Raw genomic sequence first — 10,617 nt, 5'->3', positions numbered from 1 at the left:
TCTCTACTAAAAATACAAAAAATTAGCTGGGCGTGGTGGCGGGCGCCTGTAGTCCCAGCTACTCGGGAGGCTGAGGCAGGAGAATGGCGTGAACCTGGGAGGCGGATCTTGCAGTGAGCCAAGATCGTGCCACTGTACTCCATCCAGCCTGTGGAACAGAGCGAGACTCCGTCTCAAAAAAAAAAAAACAAAAGGAGTGAAGTGAGCCAGCGCGGTGGCTCACCCCTGTAATCCCAGCACTTTGGGAGGCTGAGGCGGGTGGATCCCCTGAGGTTGGGAGTTCAAGACTAGCCTGACCAACATGGTGAAACCCTGTCTCTACAAAAATACAAAAATTAGCCCAGGCATGGTGGCAGGTGCTTGTAATCCCAGCTACTCAGGAGGCTGAGGCGGAAGAATCGCTTGAACCTAGGAGGCACAGGTTGGAGTGAGCTGAGATTGTGCCATTGCACTCCAGCCTGGGTGACAGAGTAAGATGCCATCTCACAGAAAAAAAAAAAAGAGTGAAGTGCTGGTGTGTGCTGCAACATGAATGAACCTTGGAAACACCACGCTAAGTGAAAGGAACCAGGCACAAAAGGCCACTTAGTGTATGATTCTGTTTCTGGGAAATGTCCACGGTAGGCAGTCCATAGAAAGTACACTGGCATTTGCCAGGGGCTCAGGATAGGGACGTAGAGAGTGACTGCTTCATAAGTACAGGTTTTCAGCCGGGTGCGGTGGCTCATGCATGTAATCCCAGCACTTTGGGAGGCCAAGGCGGGTGGATCACTTAAGGTCAGGAGTTCAAGACTAGTCTGGCTAACATGGTGAAACCCTGTCTCTACTAAAAATACAAAAATTAGCCAGGCATAATGGCAGGCGCCTGTAAACCCAGCTACTCGGGAGGCTGAGGTAGGAGGATGGCTTGAACCTGGGAGGTGGAGTTTGCCGAGCTGAGATCGTGCCTCTGCACTCCAGCCTGGGTGACAGAGTGAGATTCCACCTCAAAAAAAAAAAATTTGCCTGGTGTGGCGTGCACACCTGTAATCCCAGCTACTCGGGAGGCTGAGGCACAAGAATCGCTTGAACCCAAGAGGTGGAGGTTGCAGTGAGCTGAGATCATGCCACTGCACTCCAGCCTGGGTGACAGAGTGAAACTCCATTTCAGAAAAAAATAAAATAAAATAATAATAAGTACTGGTTTTCCTTTTGGTGTGAAGAAAATGTCCTAGAACTGGACAGAGGTGGTGGTTGTGTGACATGCGAGTATACTAAATGCCACCTCCAAATTGTTCACTTTAAAAGGTTCAAATGGTAAATTGTAGATTATGTATATTTTACCACGTTTTTTTAAAAAGGCTCCCTTGCTGTGCAAGGTGGTGAGAGGGTGGGTGTGGGTGTGACCTGGGGCAGGTGACTTGGCATGATGCTGGGATCTGCCTGTCACCCGCGTCACAGAGAAATGGCCGAGTGTGCACCCCCGTCGGGCTTCCACTGAACTCCAGATACCCAAAGCCACTGGGGAGGAAAGGGCTTAACCAGAAGGCCCGTAACAACAGGGAAACTGGATATGACTTACTGTCAAATGAAAAAGGAATGGAGAATTGTGTGTGGGCTGAGATTCCAGCCACTCTGGCCAAATTAGCAATGGTCTTAGTAAGGAGATGAAAGGAGGCCTGGAAGGGGAAGCAGCAGATGTACGAGGGTGGGGGCAGGGGAGGTGTGACAGCTCCTCCCTGGATGCCTTGTCATGTTTGTAATGAAACCCCAAGTCAAGTGGGGAGGTGTGGGGTCCGTGGGTTCGGCTATTGGGAAGGTGAACAATGAACAGGTGGCCGCTGGTTTCCGCCTCCAGAGGGAAACTGTACAGAACGTGAGCAGGGGCCGCCCGCGAGTGCTGAAAATAGCACCCTCCGCAGGCTGCTGGCGCCCAGGGAGGGGGAGAATTCGGGCTCCTTCAGGATAGAGAGTGGGTGCTGGCAGTGGCTGCCAAGAATTCATTAGCAGCATCTCTGCCTCCTCCAGACAGAGCCGGTTGGAGAGGAGAGCATCTCCGACGCAGAGAAGGTGGCTATGGAGCTCAAGGACCCCAACCGCCCCCGGTTCACCCTGCAGGAGCTGCGGGATGTGCTGCACGAGAGGAACGAGCTCAAGTCCAAGCTGTTCTTGCTGCAGGAGGAGCTGGCTTACTACAAGAGGCAAGTGTCCCTGGGGCTGGACGGCCCAAGCTGGCTTCTGACTGAGGTTAGCCAGAGTTTCTGTACAGTTACCTTCTTACCCCCTGGAAGATAAGCATTTCATCAGTGTCTTTTTTGGGTACCCTCTCTGGCCTAAAGAACTTACATACAAGCTCACGACCCCTTTCTGAAACTCTTGGGCCCAGGCCAGGCACCGGGGCTCACACCTTTAATATCAGTATTTTGGGAGGCCGAGGCGGAAAGATTGCTTGAACCCAGGTATTCGAGACGAGCCTGGGCAACAAAGCGAGACCTCATCTCTTTTTTAGATGAATGAATGAATGAAACCCGGCCCCGGTGTGACTGTCTTTGTGACCCTTTTCACCTCCTACATTATCCTGTTCACTCTCATGCTTGCTTTATTGTTGGTTTCCACATGAGACCACAAGCAACATGAGACCAGAAGTCTTATTTATTTTGTCCATGGCTAAGTTCCCAGTACTTAGAATGGAGCTTGGCACATAGTAGGTGCACAACAAATATCTGTTGCATAGAAAGCTGGAAGGAAGGACCCATGCACCAGAGGTGGTCCCTGCTCCAGTGGGGAAGATCAGAGATGCATAAAAAATATAATACCACGCATTTTTATTGAAAGGTTTACTGACTGTACACTGGATGTTCAAAGATGGGAGAGGCTGGGCGTGGTGGCTCACGCCTGTCATCCCAGCACTTTGCAAGGCCGAGGCAGGTGGATCACTTGAACCCAGGAGCTCAAAACCAGCCTGGGCAACATAGTGGGCCCCCCATCTGTACGCAAAAATTTTGAAAAATTAGCCAGGTGTGGTGGCTCACCCTGTAGTCCCAGCCACTTGGGAGGCTGAAGCAGGAGGATCATTTCAGTCCAGGGTCACAGCTGCAGTGAGCTATGTTTGTACCACTGCACTCCAGCCTGGGCAACAGAATGAGACCCTGTCTCCAAAAAAAAAAAGATGGGAGAGTGGGAGAGATCTGGTTTGTAGATGGGGTGGAAATCGGAAGGCTTCCTGGAGGAGGCAGCATTTGAACTGGGCCTTCCTGGAGGGATAGGGTAGTATTTAGATACGGGAGATGTTGAGGGGTGACGGGTATATTCTGGGTAGAAGAAACCACAGAGGTGTAGAGACAGGGAAGCCTGTGTAAAGACAGGAAACGGGGAGTGGTTCTATTTGGCTGGACTCTTCAGAATAAACTGGAAATACAGATGCGGGTCCCCTAAAAAACGTGCACCCTCTCAGACCATCAGACAGTTCTCTTTTGGAATGTTCCAGTTCTCAAGGAACTTTTGACTCTTTTATCTCATGCCTCTCATCTCCTTCCAGTGAAGAAATGGAAGAGGAAAATCGAATACCCCAACCCCCACCCATCGCCCACCCGAGGACGTCCCCCCAGCCAGAGTCGGGCATCAAGCGACTGTAAGTGATGCGCTGCTGGCTTCTGCGCTCGGCTGACCTGGCGGTTCACGTGTTCTTTGACTTTTCCTCCTTGGCACCTGCTCCCAGGGCCAGGCTTGTCACTAACCACATCCTGCTGAGACGTCTGGCCTGGCCTCCGACTTTGAGTTCATCTCCCTTCCCGAATGCTGAGTTCCTCCTGGGGGTCTCTGGGCAGAGAGGTTTGGGGAGGGCGGGAGGTGAGAGGAGAGAGGCTTGGGCCAGTGGCTGATACTCAGCAGCTTGCTTGAGTGTGTTTCGGGGGGTGGGGTGCATCTCTGGGCCTTTGAGGACAGGAAATAAGGGTAGGGAGGTAGAGGGTGGTTTGTGCATCTTAAGCTTGAGACCTCAGCTCTTGAGATGTTGAGTGGCCCTGGGTCCACCCAGTCTATGCAGTTCTCTGATGACTCATCTATGTAGCCCTCTGTCCAATAAGCATGGGTTACTGCATAATGCATGCAGAGTCAGGCCTTCAGGAGAACCCCCCAAAAGAGAGTGACCTCCTCCCTGCGCTCAACTAGACTTTAAGCTACTTCAGTGGTTCTTGGCATCAACTGATTCCTTTGAGGTTCTGATAAAACCTCCTGAAATTTCCCTCAGAGAAATCTGTAAAATTTGTGTCAATTTCAGGAGGTTCATGGACCCCCAAAGCTCTTCAGATACAGGGTTAGCACCTCTGGTCTCGTTAGACAGTATCTACAAAGAAGCTAACACGCGCTGGGTCCTGTTCCCACAGAATATCTCCCTGAGCCCTCAGCATGCTGTTGTGGGGTGGAGGCATCATCATTCCCATTTTATAGTTAAGGAAATGGAGGCGCCGGCCTAGGGTCATTCAGCTAAGAAGAGGCAGAGCCAGGGCTCAAACTCAGGTGGCCTGGCCCCAGAGCCCACGCTGTGAGCTCTTTGCAAGACAGCCTTGTGCCCGCGGTGTTGGAGCTGCCTTCTCTCCCCTGAGAGGGTCTTCCAGGCTCTGGGCCTGCCTTCCAGTTCTTCTATCCAAGGCTTAGTACAGAAGAGGCTTCAGTTCTTTCCTCCAAAACCCAGAAGAAACTTTGTGAAAACAGGGCGTGTGGGTTGGAAAGCCAGATGGATTGTGTAGGGAGAGGCAGCGGAGTGTTACCCATATGCCCCAACCTTTAAAATCCAGTTAGGTTTGGAAATTTTGGGTTAGTTCTTGCCCTGTGAGTTGACAATGCAGAACCGTGCAGGTTTGTCACTGCTGGGCCCTCTCCTCTCAGAAATTGGTGCCCTTGGGGCTGGGCACAGTGGCTCACACCTGTAATCCCAGCACTTTGGGAGGCAGAGGTGGGAGGATCACTTGAGTTCAGGAGTTCAAGACCAACCTGGGCAACACGGTGAAACCACCTCTCTACAAGAAGTACAAAAATTAGCTGGGTATGGTGGCATGCACTTGTGGGCGCAGCTACTCAGGAGACTGAAGTGGGAGGATTGCTTGATCCCAGGAGGTCGAGGCTTCAGTGAGCCAAGATTGTACTACTGCACTCCAACTAGGGTGACAGAGTGAAACCCTGTCACCAAAAAAAAAAAAAAAGGATAAGAAAAGAGAGAGTGATAAAAAAGAAAGAAAGAAAATGATGCCTTGCCCTTGGGCATGGCAGCTCACATCTGTAATCCCAGCACTCTGAGAGGCCAAGGCAGGAGGATCACTTGAGGCCAGGAGTTTGAGACCAACCTGGGCCACATAGTGAGACCCTGTCTCTACAAAAAAATTTTAAATTGGCCCAATATTCCTAGAGAGTACAGGCTGGTGCATGACTCCCTTCCAGCTTCATTCAGGCTGCTTAGGAGTTTGGCCCCAGGTCCCTGATGCGTTGGGGAGGGAGTGTGGCTGCAGTTCTGGTTAGAGATAAACATTTCCTAGGGAACAAGCATGACGCCAGAAAAGCTTCCTCTAGATCCCAACACAATTTAGCTCATGGATTCAGTAGTAACCTTCCATTTGCAATTGAAACTCAACTCAAAGTAACCTAAGAAAACGAATTTAGAGACCAGGCGCAGTGGCTCACGCCTGTAATCCCAGTCCTTTGGGAGGCCTAGGTGGGTGGATCACGAAGTCAGGAGTTCAAGACCAACCTGACCAACATGGTGAAACCCCATTTCTACTAAAACTACAAAAATTAGCTGGGCGTGGTTGGGCATGGTGGTGCGTGCCTGTAGTCCCAGCTACTCAGGAGGCTGAGGCAGGAAAATTGCTTGAACCCGGGAGGCGGAGGTTGCAGTGAGCTGAGATTGTGCCATTGCACTCCAGCCTGAGCGACAGAGTGAGACTCCGTCTCAAAAACAGAAAACAAAACAAATTTGGGGCCAGGCTCGGTGGCTCACGCCTGTAATCTCAGCAATTTGGGAGGCCGAGGCGAGTGGATCAACTGAGGTCGGGAGTTCAAGACCAGCCTGACCAATATGGAGAAACCCCATCTCCACTAAAAATACAAAAATTAGCCAGGCACGGTGGCATGTGCCTGTAATCCCAGCTACTTGGGAGGCTGAGGCAGGAGAATCACTTGAACCTGGGAGATGGAGGTTGCAGTGAGCCAAGATCGTGCCACTGCACTCCAGCTTGGGCAACAAGAGTGAAACTCCATCTCAAAAAAAAAAGAAAAAAGAAAAAAAAAAAAGAAAACAAATTTGGCTAAGGAACTAAAAGTTCCAACTTGCCACAGCATGGGGCTCAGCTGGATCCAGGCCTTGTTTCCTCCACCCCTGACTTGGTTTTCCTCTGTGGGCACCATTCTTGGGTGTCCTTTCCAGCCTGAGGATGGCAGCATGGCAGCCCTTGGCTCAAGTTTCATTTTTTTTTTTTTTTTTTTTGAGACGCAGTCTCACTCCATTGCTGAGGCTGGAGTGCAGTGGCACAATCTCAGCTCACTGCAGCCTCTGCCTCCCGGGTTCAGGCAGTTCTCTTCTGCCTCGGCCTCCCGAGTAGCTGGGATTACAGGCATCTGCCTCTACGTCCGGCTAATTTTTGTAATTTTAGTAGAGATGGGGTTTCTGCATGTTGGCCAGGCTGGTCTCTCGAACTCCTGACCTCAGGTGATCCACCCGCCTCGGCCTCCCTGAGTGCTGGGATTACAGGAATGAGCCGCTGCACCCAGCCAGGCTTCATTTTCTTCCGTCTGAAACTTCAGTGCAGATTCTCTGTTTCCAAGAGTTCCATCAGTCACAGAAATGAGTCCCATTGGCTCCAGCTGGGTCACATGACTGTCCCTAACCCAATCACAGGACAGCACGTTGATTGTCCAGGTCTGTGACTCCTTCTCACCCCTCAGGCTCAGAGCACTTTTCCTCTATCCAGTTCCTGTGGCCTGAAAGTAGGGGAAGGGACAGGTCCCCAGGTAAGATCAGAGTGCTAGATAGACACTCTTTGGGCGGAGGTAGCCTCACCTTGGGAGGAGGAAGCCCCTTCAGTCTTGATTCTGTGCAGTACTTAGTGCCAGGAAAAGTTTCTCATCCAGTGCTTGTTAGGAAATGGGACTGGCTTTGCTTAAACTCTGACTCACTCGCCAGCCCCACTCCTATGTGAGAAAGAGCAGAATCTATCTTGTAGGCTTTGATAGCTACAACTTTGAGTTTCAGGCCTGGAGAAACTGCAGGAAGCTTCATGAGCCCAGATAGTCTCTGCATGGGCTGAGGGAGGGGAGACCAAGACACTTCTGTTCTGCATCGTTCAGCCATTTGTTCCCAGGTCGTTAAGAATTAGCCTTTCAGGTCAGGCCTGGTGGCTCACACCTGTAATCCCAGCACTGTGGGAGGCTGAGGCAGGTGGATCACAAGGTCAGGAGTTTGAGACCATTGTGGCCAACATGGTGAAACCCCCATCTCTACTAAAAGTACAAAAAAATTAGCCAGGTGTGGTGGCGGGTGCCTGTAATCCCAGCTACTCAGGAGACTGAGGCAGGAAAATTGCTTGAACTCCAGAGGAGGAGGTTGCAGTGAGCCGAGATCACACCACTGCATTCGAGCCTGGACAACAGAGCGAGACCCCATCTCAAAAAAAAAAAAAAGACTCAGCCTTTCTAGCACCTTCACTTTCACTTCCAATGTGCAGGATTCAGAGCCTCCAGCACCCACGGTCAGATGTAATTCTAAAAATTCCTTCCAGAGCCGAGTTTTTCTAACTGTAATTTTCTACTCTGGGCCTCTTTCTCTAAACAGACAATTCAATTGGCTTTGCAAATTTTGTATTGGGTGAAATCCAGAGGAAAGTCATCAGAATTAGCCAGCGAATCTTTCCACTAGTTCTTCTGCCCACAACTGAATAGGCTGTGGTGTCTGTCCTTCTTTTCCAGATTGTTCCAGAAAGGACCCTGGGGCCCTGTTTTCAGAACTCTTCCCCACTTAGGTTGGCTTCTGGTTGCTCAGGAAAATGTGGGGCTCTGAGCCTGGCATGGACAGCAGCTGGAATCAGGGAGCCCGAGAGAAAGACAAGAGAATGAGACCAGAACCTCCCAGCCACAGGGTGCGGGTGACCAGTCCCGTGGCAGCCCCACTTGCTGGGGGATAACTGGGAGAGCAATCTGGCACAAAGGGCTTTTGACCAGTGCAGGCCAGACACTGGTCGCCTTTGTCCACCTCTACTGCTGGCTGGAAGCTATACCAGTGTGGCCTGTGAGCCCAGAGGCTGGGAGGAGCCTGGGCAGGGACAGATCTTCCCTGGGCTGGGGCAGGGAATGACAGTTCCCGAGGCAGTTCTGAGCATCCTCCCATCCTTCATTCCTCCTGCACCCACCTGGTCTGCCGGGTCTCTTCCGCCCTTCCTCCAGGGAGTATGAGCCATGCGGTCGCTCAGGGCGGCTCTTCAGCTCTGCTCCACACTGTTAACTTACGTATCCCACCCCTCCTCCTGCAGCAATTCATAGCAGCCAAGGAGGGTTCAGGGGCCTCGGCAGCTTACAGCACTTGAACTAAGGTATCTTCCATCCTGTTGGGGACCCAGAGCTGGGATAATTATCCCTATTTCTCAGATGAGGGAACTGAGGCCCAGAGAAGCCCACTGACCTCATTTAGATCAAACTGTTGGGAAGGCTGTCTTCAGATTTGAACCCATGCCTTTTCTGCTCCCACACCACCCCCCACCGTTTTCCCGCTCTCCTCCCCGAGTCCCTGGTGGTGGCCCCTTGTCTGCACAGTGCACCATGAGTCACAGGCGTCAGACTTCACATTTCTAGACTGAACCGGACAAGGGAACCAGAAACTCCTGCTGCCAGTCAAAACAGTGTGCCCCGAAGATGTTCTAAGAATAGTTTGTGATTGAGCAGCTGCTGGCCAGAGAGGCCAGGCTGGCACTGCCCAGGAAGGTCACGAGGGAGTGCTGGAGTGACTTCAGCCTCGTCCCCAGTGAACACCAGGCACCAGTGCCCCCCTTTGTGTGGTCCCTGTCTGTCAGTCATGGTCCCATCGACGCACACACAGCTGCCTTTTGCAGGGCAGGGGCCAGGGGCTGATTGGGAGATAAGACGACAGGTGGGGGTAGAGGGGGCCGGAGAAGCAAGGGATGAGAACTGGCCTCGAGGACCGGAAAGGTTGGCTTTGGAGTGGGTGGCCACCCAGGTGTCCAAGGGTAGCAATGACAGTGCATTCTATCCCTGTCCTCCCACCCACCACCCCCCCGCTCCAGCCCAGGAATAGCTTCTTCACAGCCGCCCATTACACTGCCTGAAATGCCACTGGTAGAACTTCATTTGGTTTGAGTCTTCCAGAAATATTTGGCGGGGAGTGGGGAGTTAAAACCAGCTACAGGGTATTTAAGACAAACTTCGGGCCAAAACAAGTCAATCTTTTTATGGAAATTGCTGTACCTCTAGAGGAGGTGGCTTCTGCAGGGCAGCCCCTGGAATAGTAAGGGAAGGGGCTGCCCACTCAGTGAGTCCAGCAAGACACACACAGGGCTGGGCGCGGTGGCTCATGCCTGTAATCCCAACACTTTGGGAGGCCGAGGTGGGGGGATCGCTTGAGGCCAGGAGTTTGAGATGAGCCTGGGCAACATAGCAAGACCCTATCTCTACAAAAAAAAATTTTTTAATTGGCTGAGTGCAGTGGCACACGCTTGTAGTCCCAGCTACTAAGGAAGCTGAAGCAGGAAGATCACTTGAGCCCAGGAGGTCGAGGCTGCAGTGAGCCCAGATTGTGCCACTGCACTCCAGCTGAGCAACAAAGCGAGACCTGTCTCTAAAAAAAAAAAAGACACACAGATGGAGTAACTCCGTCCGAACACTCCAGGTGTCCCAGGCCCCCAAGCATCGGTCACCCCCTGACAGGGCCCTAAACGAAGTCCAGCATTCCCGGTGGTAAACATCTGTCAAGGCAAAACGTCCCCCCGTATTTGAGGCCACTTCCCACACAATGACTGTATCTTTGTGGGCACCCTCTTTGGGTGTCGTGGCAAAGGTGGTTACAAAATGGTGTGGTTTGGAGCCCCTGGAAAGCTAACTGTGCCCAGTAGCCTGGCCTCTGGGGCCCATTCACTTAGCAGAAGGCATCTCATCTTCTCCATGTCATCCTGAGAAACCATCCAGGAGGTTCTGCAAAGACACCAACTCCTGGCCAGGCGTGGTGGCTCACCCCAGCGCTTTGGGAGGCCAAGGCGGGTGGATGACTTGATGCCAGGAGTTCAAGACCAGCCTGGCCAACAGGGGGAAACCCCGTCTCTACTAAAAATACAAAAATTAGCCCAGCAGGGTGGCACACACCTGTAGTCCCAGCCACTCGGGAGGCTGAGGCAGGAGAATCACTTGAACCCAGGAGGTGGAGGTTGCAGTGAGCAGAGATTGTGCCACTGCACTCCAGCCTGGGTGACAAAGCGAGACTCTGTCTCAAAAAAAAAAAAAAAAAGAAAGAAAAGAAAAGACACCAATTCCCAGCTACCCTGTGAAGCACATCAAAGGTGATCCAAACACCTAGAGCATCTCCAAACCTCATTTGAGATAATTATTTTATCTTTATCCAACCAACCTTTTTTTTTTTTTTTTTTT

General features: G+C 51.7%; 1 protein-coding gene across 2 annotated transcripts in view; it reads left to right on the top strand.

Moving 5' to 3' along the window:
- RILPL1 (Rab interacting lysosomal protein-like 1) overlaps window positions 1–10,617 on the top strand; it is a 63,406-nt gene that overhangs the window by 47,090 nt on the left and 5,699 nt on the right. For both annotated transcript variants that reach the window (XM_011988855.1, XM_011988856.1), the window contains exons 5-6: window positions 2,008–2,180; window positions 3,518–3,610. In XM_011988855.1, coding sequence (XP_011844245.1) covers window positions 2,008–2,180; window positions 3,518–3,610 — 266 coding nt within the window. The remainder of the gene's footprint in view (window positions 1–2,007; window positions 2,181–3,517; window positions 3,611–10,617) is intronic.

Source organism: Mandrillus leucophaeus, unplaced genomic scaffold (assembly GCF_000951045.1).
Source record: "Mandrillus leucophaeus isolate KB7577 unplaced genomic scaffold, Mleu.le_1.0 Scaffold34, whole genome shotgun sequence".
Classification (NCBI taxonomy): domain Eukaryota; kingdom Metazoa; phylum Chordata; class Mammalia; order Primates; family Cercopithecidae; genus Mandrillus; species Mandrillus leucophaeus.
The sequence above is the reverse complement of the archived record's forward strand: the minus strand, read 5'-3'. Positions and strand labels throughout refer to the sequence as shown.